Below are 19237 nucleotides of genomic sequence, written 5' to 3'. Positions count from 1 at the left end.
AAAATCCTACTTTCGATCATTTTCGATATTTTCAAAATTCGTGAGCGACCTCTTAAAAATTTTTTATCGAGCTGATTTGTGGAGAGGCTTCTTAAAACATCGTAAACCAACAAATGTTCATGCGAGATTGAAAAAAAAAAAATAGTCGGTTTTTTTGCGCCACCCTAATATATATATATATATACATACATACATACATAAACTTTTTAATCAAAGGTATTTGGAACCTACTCGATGAATTATCATAGGTTATGGCAAAATTCTTTGAAAATTCCACCATGAGGACAAATGCAAAAGATAGATTTCTATGAAATCTGCTAAAAATTGTTTAAGTTTGGATTATTGTACAGATACTTGTGAGTAGATTTTAATTGCAAGCCTAGGGCAAACTTTACACACGAAATTCGTGCCAGATTATAACTCAATTCTGGAGGAAGATTATAGTTGAAAATAGCTGCACATGGCTTGCTCAAATCTCAAAATTCACCTTGAGCCTTGAGTAGATCTTGAGCAAGCCATGCGTAAGTACCTACTGCAAGTTACTGGTGATGAATTGCGTCAGACACTTTTTCATTGCACCGTGTTCAAGATAGTTTTAATATTCTTGCGTACGATACCATGAGCAAGACATACACAAATCTTGACATAGGTTTCTTAATACAAGATCTTGTGAAAGACCCATGAGTAGAAAAAGACACTAGAGCTACAGGTCTTGCTCAAGATAGTTACTCCAGAATCTTGCTTACACACGTGTTACTAGAGAAGTTAAATATCTAAGATTAATAGGTGTGTTATTTTTGGTACTCACGTTGCTGACTAAGTCAACTCAAAGAGAGACCGAATCTAATCGTTGTAGTAGTAGTATGCCCAACGGGCGTGCGCGCATGATTTATACTATATAGTTATATACAAACGTAAGGTATCCAACATAACAAGTTGTTGTATTTAACATCGATATATATATATATATATATATATATATATATATATATATATTGTAACGGGTTTTTCACCACCGGGGATCTACCGGAGTGAAGTCCGAATACACGTACGATTTTTGGCAACCTTGTTCAAAATTATTAGTTGGGCGCCAGGTGATTTTATAATCACCAAAACAAACAATTATCAAAATATAACTCGGCTCAGGGTGGCGGATCGGGGAAAGGTCAGGCACTTAAGATTACGATAAATAATTAATCAGAATTAACACAAAATAATTAGTCGTATATTAAACAGAAAGTAATTGATCGGTATCACAAAAATAATCGGTTACAAACAAAATAATAATTTGCCGTTGTCGGCTTGACTCGATATAAACAAAATTATCAAAAAAAAGTCGTAGTTGATCGAAAAACACGATTAGTTCATTGCTCGGAGAAAACACAGTCGGTTGACGAAATTACAATAAAATCATTTTATTTTTCACACAAAATACTTGCCGAATGACGTCAGAGTATTGTAAACGTAAGACTCGACTCGGTACGAATGAGACACGGATAATCCGTAATTCTCAGAATTGCTCGATGAAATAAAATAAAATATAAAATAATATTTTATTTCGGTAACGCGTTCAATTTCACTATCACACCGTTATTACGCGAAATTAATTATTTCATTAATTAATCATTATGGCACTTCACTCGTTTATTAACAAAACAATTCAGTCGTACACTTTGTTCCGATTCACGCCGATGCTTCGGCTTGTTCACTTGTTCACAGGAGTCGGTTATTGTCGGTCGAAGTTATTTTTCGCGATTCATTATTCGGATCAAACTCGAATTGATCTTAAATGTCGTTAATCAAATCGTTCAAACGTCGGAATCGAATATTGTTCATTTGGTCGGGTCGAATTGTTCAAATAAAAAAAACGTGGCCGTTCCGTTCGGCGTCTATCCCGGATCTCTCGTGACAATCAATGTGTTGGATCGTTTGCTCGGTCAAAGTCGGAATTTTCGATGCTAGAGGTCACTAAAATTTGCTCACCGGATAATTATTTATTATTTCAAATAATTTTCAAACCACGGGTCGATGTCGAATTTTCCTCATGTTACAATATATATATATATATATATATACAATATATATATATATATATATATATATATATATATATATATATATATATATATAATAAATAGTCACAAGTATCTGCAGTAAGACATATACGGAGAAAGTCATTAGCACCTATTGATCTTGAGACCAGAGTTGCTCAAGAATTGAAAAACATTGTTATATGGGTTCATACTACCAAATTTCTGTTGGCGGTGCGCGCGAAATTTAGTAACGTGTTCAAATTTTAATCTCAGCATGCCAAAAGAAGTATAACTTTAAAAGTGATATTCAAGCTAACTTATAAGTATTTCACTGTAGACAGACGAAAAATTTCGAATCAGCTTACGCTGCTCTCTATAGAATATATTGGACTCACAAAATATTAACCTGTACCGTTGTCTGTAGAATATGAATTTTTATACTTATATTGAGTCATCAGTTTACATCCTTTAAAAGACACACATCCGGAGAAAGGGATTCGGAAGAACAAAGAAAATTGCAGCTGATTTCTACTAGGGGTATGTAGGGGCAGGTCGGGCAGGTATAAAAATCAGGTATACCGGCCGGTCATTTGAAACGCTGTAACTCCGTTAGTTTTACTCGGATTGATTTGAAATTTGTACACAATATTCTTGACATATTGTTCATTCAGAAAAAAAATTTAAAAAAAAATTTTTTTTAAATAATTCTAAAACCCTACCCCCCCCCCCCCTTAACATAACAAACTATGAATTTTTAACTTTTCTTATTTTGAGGTCATGTAGGCAATAAAAACTGTAATTTTTATTTAAAAAATTGGCAATAAAATATACATTCTGCCTTTTCTTATGACAGCTAGAATCTACTACTGAAATTTTAACCCAACTAATTCAGAAACATATCTAAGACAATGCATCCAAATTTTGATCACCCAGATCAATAACCAATATTTTTTCTTGGCCTCTTAAACTTAATAATGAAAAGTATAAGTGTAACAAAGATACACCAATATACTTGATACAATATAAAATATATAAAATTGTTATAAATCTTATTCTACATATTCTTCTATTCACTTCCCTTGCGGTTTTGTGGTAATGATTAAAATATGATAAAGTCACAATGATTTTGCAAAAAATTTTCAGCTGAAATCGTTGATACATTGGATATATGAGGTAAATGATGGTATATTTTTCAAAATAAATGTACGTAAATAGTCTATAACTATGCTGTTAATTAATCGTAACGTAGTCGTCAGTTTACTGTGAATTATGAGTTAATTCACTGTGAATTAGCCATCTTCTTGTGGTGTTCTAATGATAAAAATACAATTTATTAATAGTAAAGGTTCAGTCCTACAACAGTAGAAAATTAATACATCTACAGTACATGAACGACACTAAGGCGGTAAAAGCGAGCAATACAGATGTTTAAACTTGGAATTGCTTACATAACATTGACAAATCAATTTCAAAATATACTGTCATTTCACCGTAAATTAACGAGACAAAACTGTCACGGTATCAAGTACGTCATGCACAGTAAATTCACGGCTGATTCACAGTGAATTCACAGTGACACCGAAACCGCAAGAGTATACATAAAAAACATCAGATTTCGTATTAAACTTTTTCATGAAATACATGAATATATATATATATATATATATATATATATATATATATATATATATATATATATATATATATATATATATATATATTTGTATTGTATTTCACGCAGAACCGCTAATATTAGCAGTTTGATTTTGATATACGCATTCACCAGCAATCCACGTTGAGAGAACATCGAGATTATCATTTAGTAATAAAAAATCAGCATCAGCTTTGAAGTTCAGTATTCCTTTGTGTGACTGGACTCCTAAAGCTCGTGCAGGATGTAAAGTTGCAGCCTCAAGCGCTTCGACAATGGAGCACCCTACGACAAAAATCATTTTTACTTTCAGTAACTTTTTCTTGTACGTTATATCGGAATAGAGGTAAACTAAAGTGTAGATACAAATAGATATTACTTAATTCGAATGAATGTGTGATTGTTACGTAGGCAATAATATCTTTTCTTGACTCACGTAAATTATCATGGTTACTAAAATAAATTTACTGTAATAGATAACTAGGGTGATCTGACGTAATGTCGTATCTTGAAATACTATGATTTAAAAGAGAAACAAAAACATTTTTATCAAAATACCACATAAAACTCTCACTTCTTAGTTGACAATTTGGATTTTTAACTTCCCGCTAAGAAAATTGAAAATTTTCAAAAATTCGGGAAGTTATTGGTTTCGGTCCGATTTGCAAAAACCGAATTTCTATCAGATTCTGGCGTTTTGAGGTTCTAGGAAGCTATCCTGACTAATTTCAAGATGATATCCGAATGTATGTATGTATGTACGTACGTATGTATGTAAATATTCATAACTCTTGAACGGATGAACCGATTTTGATCTTTGAGGTGTCATTCGACGCGGCTTGTTAATATCTTAAAGCTGTAAAAATTTGAGCTTAATCGGTAGGGTGCGTTCGAAGATATTTTAAAAATAAAATTTTTTCAAAAACGTTTTATTTGGATAACTTTTAATTCGCTCGATGGATTAATTCCAAAATCTAATCAGCTCTAAAACATTATAAGCCGCGTCGAATGCGACCTCAACCATCAAAATCGGTTCGTTCGTCCAAGAGAAACCGTTGACGAAAGAATTCAAAAAAAAATTTTTTTTTGGTTTTTTTGAAATTTCTCAAAAATGACTCTATAAATCAATTTCAAAATTTGATCAGCTTTAGAACTTGATAAAACACGTCGATTGCCGCCTCAACGGTCTTAATCGGTCAATTCGTATACGATATATCGTTGATTAAAAAAATAGTGAAAAACGTTTTTTTTCGGATATCTACAAAAAAAATTGAATCATTCGATTTCAAAATCAAATCAGCTCTAGAACTCAATAAAACGCGTCGATTTCCGCCTCAACCATCAAAATCGGTTAATTCGTTTGCGAGATATCGTGGGGGAAAGAAATGCTAAAAAATGTTTTTTTTTTAAACAATGGCAGACAAAAAGTATTATCGAGCTCGAAGAACTCGAAAATGTATTCACAATAATGTTTTCGAGCTCAACGAGCTCGAAAACAGCGAAAAGTTTTGGGGCTGGCCCGCAGGGTTAACCAAAAGACTGATTTTTTTTTTATTGACTTACCCTAGTAATACGTATTTGGGCAAGATTTTGGAGTAAGTATTTTGAGCAAGACCCCTAGCTGCTAGTGTCTTCCTACGTATGTGTCTTTCACAAGATCGTGTATCAAGAAACAGATAGTTGTTCAAGACGTAATGAATACCCCAAAACTAAATTGATCGTATCAATGGTAGGCGTCGATTTTTAACGTGATGATATATTAGGGTGAGCCAAAAAAACCAACCTATCGAATTTATGTCTTAAAAACGACCTATATATCAAAAGTTATAATATTTTTAATCAAAAAAAATTTTTTTGCATGTTATGTAAATGGGAAATTTCAAATGGATACCGACACCTTTTAAAATCGAGCTAAAAATTTTGCCCAATGGGAGAATTTTTTTCTCGATATATAGGTTTTTTTTAAGACGTAAATTCGATAAGTTGGTTTTTTTGGCTCACCCTAATGTCTATGTAACGGCTTTTTCACCACCAGGGATCTACCGGAGTGATCTTCGAATGCACGTACTATTGGCAACCTTGTTCAAATTATTAAAAATTGGGCGATTTAATAATCACCAATAAACAATTATCAGAAAATGCGGCTCAGGGTGACGGATCGGGGGAAGGCCAAGCACTTAAGGTAACGATTAAATAATTATTTAAAAATAAACAAAATTAATCAATTTATGTAATGGAATCGAATTCCACCTCCGTTTTACGGGAGGCCGTTTCCGCGCCCTCTTGGGCATACACAGGTTGCGTAACATCCCTATTTTTCACAATAATATAGTAAAAGGGAAATATGAGCATAAGCTCAAATTAGCTTGGTTCACCGCGTTTTGGTCCCCAAGACAAATCGTCCCCAAGACAAAAGGTCCCAGGACAATATCTCCCGAATACCCAATCTCGGTTATTATACCCCGTAATCTTATTTAGAGTTACAACTCCGAACAGGAATTGATGTTGTGAGTATATGTAAAGATGATGACACTTAAACCACCATTTTGATGTTAAACTGACTCGTGTACACTTAAATATGTACTTAATAACTGGTCACTAATTAGTAGATATCGCATATTAAAATTTGTAATATGCCGCGTCAAATCACCAAACGTATAATCTTTATCAAACTTAAAGCTTATTAGACACCGAACAATATTAGGTTTCATCCCAGATGTGTTGGTGGAATCGTCAGTGAGTCGTCATATCTAATACTGAAGTTACCAAAAAATCATAAATGGGTTGGGCCTGTAACGTCACCGTCCATCGTACGGCTTTAAATAAAATTAATTATTAAATATTTTAATTTTTATTAAATCTATTATAAGATGGTAAGTTACCGGCTACACGTAAGTAAATAAACGCCATCTGTGTGTACACAGTTGACTTCTTTCACTATTCATGTTCCACATCACCAAATAAACGCATTTCAAGACCGTTCCAATAAAAGTCCTCCAAGATCAACCGCCAGGGAACAAATTGTCCAGGGGATCAATTGTCCGGGAACCAAAACGCAGTGAACCAATTAGCTTACCCTAAGACCACTGATCAGATCAAAGATACTTTTGCGTGTGGGCGCCTCACCAACAAACCACTACGAGTCCATACTTCTCTTGGGCCAAACACTACTGCCATCTCGAGAAATAAAGAGACTGTGGTCGGAGTGGGCTTGGAAAAGCTCGCCGTAGTACCAATTTCCTGTATTGATCGACATGTTGCACCGATAAATGGTGAAACGCAACTTCTTCTCAATACCCTGAAGAGGGTTTCCTTCACTTGTTATCATCCGGCTCGAACAATCTATTTTCGACTTTTTCAGTCCCTAATGAATTTTCTATTTTCCGAGCCTCTAGGCGCTCTAATTATTCAAGCCAAATCAAAGTTTAGAGCATCTCGGGAAGTCAATATGGGACACCAGCGAGACGCAGCTTTGTCCTAGAGATGTCCACCGTGTGTCGCGCCACTTACGTGAGCCGGGGGCAAATTGTCGACATTCCGCCGATAAGAGGTGTCGGAACCCAGACCGAATAGCCTGAGAAACCGAACTCACCAGTACCGACCACCAGAACTGCCCAAACTGCCATCGTTGAGGGTCGTGATAAGAGAACTCAGGCATTACCCGCGGAGGCGTAGAGGGAAATCGCCGTCGAGAAGCGCCCGCGCCCAAAATCACGGCATCGAAAAGGCGACAAGAAGCGGAAGATGCCATTCTCACCCGATCTGCATCCAGAACTGTAGGGCAGAAGTACATCTGTATGCTGAGTGCCCATAGCCCCGTCCGAACTTCCGTTACGAAGGACGAATGGAAACGGCCACATTGGGGTCGATCCGACTGGGGAGTACCGTGAAGGGGGGAGTTAAATAAAACTCGGATATCTGGAATATAACTTGTGTTTATTAAAACCTCTCCTCTTGCCCGTGACAATAAAAGCCGTGTTGATACCAGTTCCAGGGGAACTTTAGGTCCAATAGGCTGTCTATCGTGTTGTCGCTAGCCGATGAGAATACCGCTAATTATCACAAAACTCAGGCCTGTCTCTAAGGAGGGGGGAGTTTGTGACGTTACATTGTTTAAGTCGGAGAGTTGGAGGTTGATTGAGTTTGAGTATGCGTGTACAGTGAGATGCATGGTTGGTACATACGTAGAGATAGGTGCTGCAGATAAAGAGTTGAGTTTATGGAGCGTGTGTGCGTAGTAAGCTGAGTGTGTAGAGCGTATGAGAGCGGGAGCATGTGCGTGGCCCGCTGGGTGTTTTGGAGTATGTGTGGTATAAAGCGTGAATGATATGGGGGATGTCTAGAGATGCGAGCTGTCCCGTCATTGACATTTTTTCGGTCACCGGACGGTCACAGGACCATCACATGACCGTTTGTTAAATGACGGACCAAGCAAGCGACAATGCTGCCATCTAGTGAATTTCTAACAACTTATCTTAGCATATAAATACTAACATTTAATGCCTAAAAGCTATAAATTGAAATATATTTTATGCAATGGTTTAAATAATGAAAATTAATAAGAATATTCTCTAAAAGATACAAAATATTATTTATTTAAAAGAAAGATGTCGTTATTAACCTTAAATATGAAGCTATGTGAAATCTTAAAGGCAAAGATGTATTAATAACTATTAAACAAAGAAACTTTTGTGATAATAATAATATGATTTATGTCATTTCATATTTATTGCATCATTTAATGGTTAAAAGTTATTTGAAAAGCCAATTTTAAAATGGTACAGGAAAAAATTATTTTTATTCGACCCCTAGCGGTTTCAGCGGCACGATAAAATTACCGTTTATTAACGTTAAATCGTCGTAAGTTCTGCCGTCGATCATTCGACTGCATGGAGTGATTTAACGATCTTTTCCGAGTGCGGTTGTGAAAAATCTTCACCATATATTTTTTTAGCACTTACAGCAATGACACCATCTAATCGTTTATTATATATCGCTAAATAACGATAGTATGAGCGTCGATCACCAATGTCATAATAGTTGATTTACCGACTGTGGATACCGAAAGTACAAACATATGTAAATAATTGCACTGAATTTTGACCGACAATTTACGGTAGATTAATTCTCCAATCACACGCATTTAGATGTAAGATTTGCAAATTCATGGGACTGCCCGGGAAAAAAAATATAGTATAATTTTATATAGTGATTTATATGTATACAATAACTGCCATGAAAAAAAAAAAATATTAACTGCGCCGAGTTATGGACTCGAACACAAGACCTTCTTATTCGAAGTCTGACGTGTTATTCACTGTGCTGAATAACACACTTAAGTGGAGAAGTTAATTGTATATATTTATTGGGATACAAATGAACTTTAGACAGTTAAAAATTTTATTATTTAAGTGTTTTTTACATTTTTTCACGACACGAATAATTTCAGTATACTTGGAGACTATCACTGGCTATCAGAGACATTTAAAAAATGAAAAATCTGACCGAGATCTAATCGATAGTTCACTAACAAAAAGTTTCTCACTTACCGACACTATACGCTCGATTGACAAGCGTTTGACTCACTCAATACTGTAAATGAACCGCCAAGATTTCGGTTTTTGACAATCCCTATACTTATCAATGACCATAGAAGGACCGTCCATGACCTGTTAATTTACGGTCACTAGTCAGCTGAAGTATAATGCACATACAAAACATCAACTATAAAGTTACTGTCGAGAATTTTCACAACGGCACTTGTCTTTCACCATCAAATAACGCTTCTTTAACAGTCGATATACGGTCATTTGTCGGTACCGTAAATTTACGGTCATTCGACCGTCGTTTTACGATGATTTTACAGTGATCACGAATCCGCCAGGGACTGTAAAATGATTACCTGTACAAGCTAAAACTGAAATTTCTCGGTAAATTTCGGTAATACAATGATCGATTTCTTTTATAGTTTTTATTTGAGAATAAATTATAATTGAAAATTTTCGTCACAAACGCCTATATAGATGCAAATGACCAAATTCATAACGGTATTCAATGTGACCGTAAATTTTGCATCAATTCTCCAAAAATGCTTTATTCAAAAATTCTGCCAAAAACTTTTATATAGATGCAAATAACAACATTTTTGACATTTGAAACGTGACGGTCATTCCAGCATCACAAAATTTATTTAAAATTATGTGACGGTCTCAAGACGGTCCCTATGACCGATTCCTGACCGAAAATAAAAATGACGGTCATTCCGCATCTCTAGGGATGTCTACTTGAGTCGTGGATAGGGACTAAAATTACATTTAATTAAAATTAAAATTAGATTTTATTTGAAATTGAGATTAGCTTGATTATTAATTCATTTTTTCAATCGAAAAATTGGAACTCTTTATGTTTGTCATGTAATTACATAACAAACATATTACATTACAACTGCAGTTGGACTTCCAGCAACTAGAGGCAGCACTTGCTGGGACCAACGGCTACAACATTTGAATTCGATCATGCGCAGTACAACGCATGCGCATTGTTTTTTTCCTGCCTCGTGTCAAGAAGACCGACGCCATTGTCGTTCGCAACGTATAATTCAAGTGACAACACGTGTTCTCATTAATTTTATTATTTTGTGTAATCTCGAGAAAATGAGTTAAAATAACCAGTTAATTAATTAAAGATCTCAACGAGCTCTATAACTATACAATTATTTATATAATTTATCCATCAAAACTCATCTAATTGATTACCATCAAGAACTCAAGAATGAAAGTGATCAGCGACCACGTTTCTGAAGAGGTTTATTACGGTGTAACATCCCAAAATACGAAATAACGTATAATTAAATAATAAAATTTTGAATTTTAAAACTAAACACATCAAAGATCAGATGAGTTGTCAGAACTTGTTGATTTAAAAAGAAAACATCATACATTCCTTTTTTATTACTTATTCAGAAATAATAACCCAGCTAATAAACCGAGCCATGATAATATCCCAAATTCTTGCGACCTAAACAGTACCACCTTCAAATAATGCCACACGATGTTCTTCCGTTTTTTTTTATGGAGTCAAGTGTCATCACCCCGATAACCTATAGATTTATGCATCGTTGACTTTACATTTAACTATCAAATCACTTGGTCTCTCCGTATTCCCTTTTAGTATTGACTACCCCAAATAACATCGAAATTTATTTAAAATTTTAAATAAACTATAAAACAAGCTGAAAACTATTGACAAAAACAAGGTAAGAAAATCTATTATTGACATCCTTGACAGTAAATAATCCATAAATAACGCTTAATACGCAACAGTAACTATTGGACCATTACCTAAGAAGCTTATTAGTAAAATAAATATTAATAACTTGCGGCGCAATATCCCAACGTATTGATAAATAAATAAAATAAGATAACGATTAACTAACTACATAACATCGGACAACCATAACATATTATGGCAGAGCATATAACAATAATAATAATTTCTTAACATCCCACGGAGAATAATTAAATTCATAGCCAATTAACTATAATAACAAGAGTAATTATAATCGATCAGTAGATGATGAAAATAGAATTCAAGTCTAGATAAAAACTCATATATTAACTAACTAATCATCCGAAATCAACCAAGGAACCTAACTATTTCACTCCTCCGTCTCTCTCTAACACATACGTAAGCGAATAACTTTTATCTTCAATAACTCAACAAATAAATAGAATAATGATGAACCAAGGTTATCATAATAATTGGCTGGTGTCCCTTTACCGATGAAATTAATAATAATTGCAAATTATTGAATATTTATAATCGAAAACAGGCATAACTTTTAAACCACCAATAACAGGAATAAATATCCATAACCCATCGATAGATAAGGTGTTCAAAAGTAACTCATTAACTTTACGCGGACCATGGAGAAATACCGTAACTTATTAACTTCACGTGGACCATATAGACAGACCGCTCGCTCTTAGCACTCCAAAGCATGGCAGTTGCAAAAACGAGCTTCTCCCTCCTCAATCGAGACTTCTCATTGGCCAGTTCTTAACTTTTACGCTTCTCCTCAAAATCCAGCCATCTCATTGGAGCGTAGATACCGATTTTTCCCACTCCGCGGAGAACATTCTAGAACCCGACTCTCGGGTATAAAAGAAGGGGATCTGAGAGCGGCAGCTCATTGAAACGATTCAGCTCTCAGCTCTTGAACAGAACGGACACACCCGAACAGTTTCTTGCGTCTCAAGGAGATGCCAAAGGGCAACCTTCAACAATATCTCAAGAACTAGAAGAATCGCTAATCGCAGCAATCAAAAGAAGCAAATCTAATCCGAAAAGGAAGCTCAACGGCGATATAATGCCAAAACAAAGCAAGACCGCGAAAATAGACATACCACTTCAAAACAGATTCGATGCCTTGTCAGGTGATGACTTTGAAGATGACGACAACTCAATGAAAAACGCAAACAACGCAAATAACCAAATCGAAGAACACTATAATTCCGATTATAGTAGACATCAGTAAAATTGACATTAACTACACGAAAAAATTTATTAAGAAAGTAAAAGAAATACTCTCAGTAGTAAATATGAAGTACACACCTAAAACTCGAACCTTCTACACCACGACAGAAGAAAACCACAAGACCATCTCGAAGCATCTAGACAAATACAAAATATAGCACCACACATTCACTCGGAAATGTCAACGGGAACAAAAATTTGTGATCAAGAGTCTTCCACCACTCGATAGAAATGAAGTCGTAGAAGATCTTACGAGTCAGGGGGTAAACCCCACCAAAGTATCAATCATGAAAAGACCAAAAGATGCCAAGGCTCAAAACGAAGAGGATGAAAAAGTGGCTACGTACTACATGGCCACACCACACGATGCAGACACCTCAGTCATCTTCAAAATAAGATACATTTGCAGCCTAAAAGTCAGGTGGGAAAAATACAAAAATCCCAAACGTGTGACGCAATGTTACAATTGCCAAAGATTTGGACACGGAACATCTAACTATCACAATAAACCAAAGTAATTTGCAAGAAACCCTCAATGGCTTCATAGAATTTCATAATACGTGAAAAATAAAAATAAACGTGACCAAAACCGAAAGTATCATATTTAGTCATAAAAAGAAATCCAAAAAAAGGGAAAATGATCTCAATATTATAATTAACAACGAGGTAATTAAGCCTAAAAATAATGTAAAATACTTAGGAGTAACTTTAAGCAGTAAGTTGACATAACAAATGATATTTATATGCAAACAAAAAAGTTCTATGAAATTATTGTAAGGCAACATAAGATTTTGAATGACGTAGGGTCACTAAATAAGAACAACGCCCCGTTTCGAATGAAGCACAAATTACTTCACAGCTTGCTGTGAGACAGCCCTTGTAAATAGTTTAGATATAAGTAGTTGTAAGATATATATAGTAGTATGTAAGATAATATGTAAGAATAAAAAGATTTTTTTATAAATTTTTGCCCAATCCAAACATATAAATCCACAAGTATTATAACTTATGAAAATGAAAATACAAACATTATAATCAAAACGAAAAATGTAACTGGTAAAACTGCGCAAGCAATTGGTACAGTAAATTTGTAAAACTGTAAAACTTATACTACTGTAAACCTGAAATGATAAATAAATACACTATTCAAATGCAAAAAAAAATGCGGCAGCTCATTCTTTCCTGACCAGCTCTATTGTACGGAATACGTTCAGATAGCGAGCAAGGCTATCAGCTACTACCTACCAAACCCTATTTATGCGAGCGAGGCTTAAGGGTCACCAGCTACTTCTCGATAACAACTAGCTCTTTTCAGAACTAACGTTGGCTTAGCTCTTTTCAGAGCTAGTCAACTTGACCTCCAAGTCACGTAAGAAACTTCCCACCACTCAATAGCTCTTCTCAGGGCCATCGTTGGCTTAGCTCTTTTCAGAGCTATTCAACTAGACCTCCAGGTTTAAACGTAAGACTTTTCAACGCTTGAACGGTTCTTCTCAGGACCTCACAACTGCAACTCTTAAATCTAACGTAAAAAACTCAAACGGTCTTTTTCAAGACCAAACCAGCCTTTTTCAAGGCCACCACATTTAGAACGTAACGATTCACTTCAACACACAAACTATCTAACCAGCAGACTCCTCATTGAACATAAGAAAAAATGGATTATTAATTGCTAAACTCTCAATCTTCACGGATAATTTGTAATTAACCATTTAAAATAAGCCCACCTAATAGCATTGGATCGAATCTCCTTCTTTCACTAATAGAAAGTACTACTGCCTGCCTTGTCACGTTCCCGAAGTTTCTTCTTGTGACGTACCGCGTGACGTATCCCGTCATTTCTCTCTCTAACACATACGACTATATCGATAAATTCTTTTTTGAATAACTCGATAAATAGTTGTTGATTATCCCGTAATAATTAAAACCAGGTATGACTTTTAACCCACTAACGATAGGGGTAACTAACCATAACCCATCGATAGATAAGAAAAAGAACGATTAATAATTATTTAACACCTATACCTTAAACCTAATTAATAACCCGTAATTAACGACCTAAAATAAGGCTCATCTAATAACATTGAGTCGGATCTAGAAGTTTCTTTCTAAGCCCTTGCGGTTCCACCGTGACGGTAGAAACACGGGTCGAACCACGGTGTTTTTATCGTAGAAACACGCCTTCAGTGTTCTGACAGTGAAGTGCGGAGATTCGACGGTAATTTTAGGGTCGAACCACGGTGGTTTCTGTGCAGTCACGCTACTGTGTTCCGACCGTGTCCCCACTGCGTTTTTACGGTGGCTTAAGGGTGTTTCGAACGCGAGTTCACAGTATTTTCGCGTCGATTTTTGATCGTTTTCACTATGTTAGTTCGGTGTTTCCTTGTTGTTTTCACGATGATTTCATGGTTCCTTCAAAATATGATGTGCAGGTGTGTGAATCATTATATTTTGTAATGTACTTTAGATACGACTAAATAATGTAACATTATTCGAAAAAAATTATTTTACAATGTTTCATAAATCTTATAAAATCTATGAAATTTTTCAATTTACCGCATTCATAAATGTTATAAAGTACGCAAACTTTTTTAAAAATTTCGAAAATAAGCTAACAAGACCATTAGCGAGATAGTTAAGGACACTTTGATGTTTCAATAATAAATTTAGTTATGAAAAGCTGAGATATTAAATTTAAAATGTTGTAGTTAAGTTTGCAAAATTTCAACTTCTCATTTATATAATTTACCAAAAAAAGTATTTATTGCCCCGCTACTAGTAGGTATACCGCTATTGGTCTCGTTACCCGATAAACAATAATATAATTAAATATAATACAAATCAGAAAATCAATCATTTATTTGATATCTTTAATTTTCTAAAGTTCATTTGTGTTTATATAAATACCATAAACCATGTCTTTCAAGTGTGTGATTTGGCACAGTGGATAACAGATCAGACTTTGAATGCAATGACGCTGGGATCGATCCTCCGAGCCGGCGTAAATTTTTTTATTTTTTTTTCGCTATGAAATTTATGGACACACCATGGAACGATGAACTCACCGTGGGAATACGGTGAATTCACGGTTAAAAAACTGTCAAGTCATCGGAAAGCCATTGTAAACTCACCGTAGAGATCGCTGAAAACCACTGTGGAACTATTGTAAAATCATCGTGAGATTACTGTGACCTCACGGTCGAAACACCGTGGTAACACTCTTTAAATACAATGGAAACAAGGTCGAAATACAGTGGCGTGACTGCACAAAAAATACCGTGATTCCATTGCATTACAATCACATTTCCACAGTCGTTCCGCGGTGTTTTTACTGTGAGGTCACCGTGGCGCTAAAACTGTAAGGGCAGCTAAAAAAAATATGTGTTCCTTAGTTTTCGACGGAGTATAACATATCTTAGTCTCATCTAAACCGGAGAGGGACACTTGGAATACCTTCCTTGTTAGACTATTTGATTGACTGATTTAAAATGTTCAGGAAAGTTAACGAATTTACAATTTTCTTAGCGGGAACTTGAAAAAGTAACAATAAACTCCAGATCAGTCGATACTTCATTAAATCCGACTAAAAAAATCTGTAAACCGCCTGACCCTGCGGGCCCTAAAACATCTCGATGTTTTCAAGCTCAAGGAGCTCGAAAACATTATTGTCAATACACTTTTGAGCTCTTCAAGTTCAAAAATAGTAATGTCACACATTCCATTGCGACAATTTAAGTAATGAACTATAACAAAAAAATCTGGGCATCGATTGGCCTTGCAAGCCAGCCCCAAAACTACTCGCTGTTTTCGAGCCCGAGGAGCTCGAAAATATTTTACATACTTTTTCGAGCTTGTCGAGCTCGAAAACACTCTTGAATGCAATTGTTTTCTATGAACTTATCAAGCATACAAGTTAAGTTGTATGTTCAAGTTTGGAAAAATAATCTAAAATAATTAATAAACAAGCTATTTTAAAATTTTTATTTACGATTATCTTCAATAAAATAAATGTATTTAAGCAGAAATCAATGTAAGTGACCAAAATAAGAATTTAAATGAGTTTAGATTCAAATCAGAGCGGTAATATATAAAATATCCGAGAAAAATATTAAAAAATCTGTTTGAATTTTTCGATGATAATATTATTTAAACTAAAGTCTGAGTTGCGTTACATTACGTGGTGATTTAAAAAAAAATGTAAAGATGAAAAGCTCGTATGATTTTTGGACCATTTAGTAAATTATATTCTGAGTTATCCGGGAAAAACGAGATAAATTGTGTTCAGTCACGAGCTTGATTAATTTGAATTGCTTCGTGCATTTCCGCTATTCGTCTCATTCCGGCGTGCTTGGCAGCCAATAAGAAAAATTGGCGGTTAACTGCTTCCTGTTGGCGCGCTTTTAAGCCAATGGAGAAATTTGTCTTATGCAGCAATGCTGCCAAGTCAGCACCGAGTGGTAACGCCGACTCTACTACGATTTCATGATCTAATCTACAACGTATTTTGTTACTAACAACCTCGTGTATTAAAACCGCTTTACTATATTAATTCTTGTGTGAAATAATTCTAAAACGTAACTATTGACTACGTGTCACATTTATTATACGTGATTCTTTTAGTGTCGCATTTGCTATCGCGTAATTATTGAGTCGCATTCGCTATAATTATTAAGTTCTTACAATTAAAGGTGTAAAAAGTATAAATAAATAACCAAATTATTTATTGATAAAATCTGTGTAATTTTTAATTGTTTAAAAATCCTCACGCCTAAACCAGATCGTCTTAGTTTATTCGCTCATTTCACAAATTGTTATTTTTGAAATTGTTCGACGCCGATCTTTTTCGAACTAATCAACCGATTTTAACGTTCAATGCGGCAATCGACGCGGTTTACTCAGTTTTGCAGCTTATTAAATTGAGAAATTGATCGGATAAGTCACTTTAAAGATAATAAAAAAAAACCGTTTGTCACCGTTTCTTCCTTCAACGATATATCTCGAAAAAATTAACCGATTAAGATGGTTTAGGCGGCAATCGACGCATTTTATTAAGTTATAGAGCTGATAAGATTTTGAAGTCGATTATTCGAGTGGTTTCTGAGAAATAAAAAAAAAAACTAACAAAAAAAAATTTTTATTTCTTAATTCGAAATATTTTCGAGTCTACTTGATCAAATAATCTGAAATTTTTAGGAAGGTTGATGATCAACAAGCTCTTCCGATTGTCGCCTCAATTATCCATGTTGGTTCATTAGATGAAAAGTTACAGAGTTTTTACATCCACACAGACAAACACACACACACACATTCATAGCTACAAGACACTCGGACATCATCCTGGAAATAGTCAAAATAGCTTCCTAGGACCTCAAAACGTCGACATCTGATGAAATTTCGATTTTCGAAAATCGGGGTAAAAACAATAACTTCCCGAATTTTTTAAAAATCATCGATTTTCTTGGCGGAAAGTTAAAAAAAATAATTAAGCTAAGTAAATTGTTGTTTTTTTTAGGTAGATTTTTTTAAAAATCTATCTATTGCATTTGTCCTCATGGTCGATTTTTCAAGGAATTTCGTCATAAACTATCATAATTAGTTGAGTAGAGTTCAAAAATACCATTCGTTAAAAAATTTATATATGTATGTAAGTATAAATTTCTCATTATAATCCAATTTCGTCAGTTGTATTTTATTGTGAACAAAATAACCTGTATATTTCACAGCTATTTTATATTTTAAGAGGATTTCTTTTATCACTAATGATGTTTTAAACGTACCTGTACGTCCTATAATTATAACTGGTCTTACCATCGTAAAAGCGATTACAATTATGATCTCATACTAATTAAATTGTCTATACTTTGTTTACGTGAAGGTTAATTTGGTACATTACCTATATAATGTTTTATCAAATCAACTATCTGAAATTCTCTATCGAAAATAGTCGTTGTCTTTTTTTACCCTCACTCTTAGAAAACGAGCCTAATTTTATATCGTGACTATACAATAGGGTAGTCCTTATTTTGGACATTTTCGAATTTTTATGCTCCCAGAAGCTTATGTGATTCGAAATAAATAAAAAAAAATATCCTCAAAGTTTCAGGTCTCTATCACAATTTTAACCCGTGCCGCACAGCGATGTAAGTTTCCCATTTAAATAACACGGGGTTTTTGGCATTGAACAATTAATTTTTTATTCCGGCTAGAGTAATTGTTCGAAAAATTTGAAACTCTGTAGACTTTATCCTTATATTAGCAGCTGCTCCTCAGAATTTTTACAGATTTTCAGCTACTCTAATTTTGGGGGTACAGCATGATGAAAAAAAAGAAAAAAAATATTCTTTTTATTTTTAGCTAAAATTTTTTTCAAATAACATATGAAATCACTCTGCATCCTTATAAGAAGTTCTTAATTTTTTTCATTTTTGCACCCAAGTGGGTGAACGGTATATCTTTGTTGCACTGATATAGTATAATCAGGAACTTTGCATTAGTGTGCAGTAAAGTGTTCCTTAAAAGGATTTTTTGAATTTATTACGATCACCTCACAAACGGTTTCAATTACGAAAGAAAAAAAATTGCCTTAAAGTTTGAGCTCTTAATTCCAACGGGACCACGTGCCGCAAATTTCGTTTTCGTGATTTTTACAATTTATTTTATTTATTTATTAAAAAGATCGATTTTATTAATAATTTATTATAGTTAGGAAATTGTAAATAAATAATTATTTCGATGTTATAATACACAAAACTATCAACCTTTTGTTTATTATTTATTGCTTAAAACGAATAATAAGCTTAACGGTGACCAACTTATTTAAGCAAATATTGAAAGAAATTTAATTTATTGATAATATTTATTAAATGTTAGACTAAGGCGTAATATGATTAGTGGCATAGATATACCGATCTCAGATGTCATTGAATGCATTATGTATTTTTGAAAATGACATAAAGTCAAATAGCATAAACAAAAATTTTTCTTGAAAAAATCACAAAACAAAATTTAGCGGTAACTC

The 19237-nt window shown here is 34.3% G+C and overlaps 1 protein-coding gene across 6 annotated transcripts in view; it reads right to left on the bottom strand.

Annotated features, from left to right (window-relative positions):
• Positions 1-3743: 3743 nt before the first annotated feature.
• Positions 3744-19237, bottom strand: part of LOC130674622 (N-acetylglucosamine-6-phosphate deacetylase) — a 36826-nt gene continuing 21332 nt past the window's right edge. For 3 of the 6 annotated variants that reach the window (XM_057480005.1, XM_057480004.1, XM_057480006.1), the window contains one exon: positions 3746-3969. In XM_057480005.1, coding sequence (XP_057335988.1) covers positions 3767-3969 — 203 coding nt within the window. In that variant the 3' untranslated portion in view covers positions 3746-3766. Of the gene's footprint in view, positions 3970-19237 lie in introns of all 6 variants that reach the window. The other 3 variants (XM_057480009.1, XM_057480007.1, XM_057480010.1) reach the window with 2 other exon arrangements.

Source organism: Microplitis mediator, chromosome 9, assembly GCF_029852145.1.
Source record: "Microplitis mediator isolate UGA2020A chromosome 9, iyMicMedi2.1, whole genome shotgun sequence".
NCBI classification, from domain to species: Eukaryota; Metazoa; Arthropoda; class Insecta; order Hymenoptera; family Braconidae; genus Microplitis; species Microplitis mediator.
Note: the sequence above shows the minus strand (reverse complement) of the source record. Positions and strands in the feature narration are given on the sequence as shown.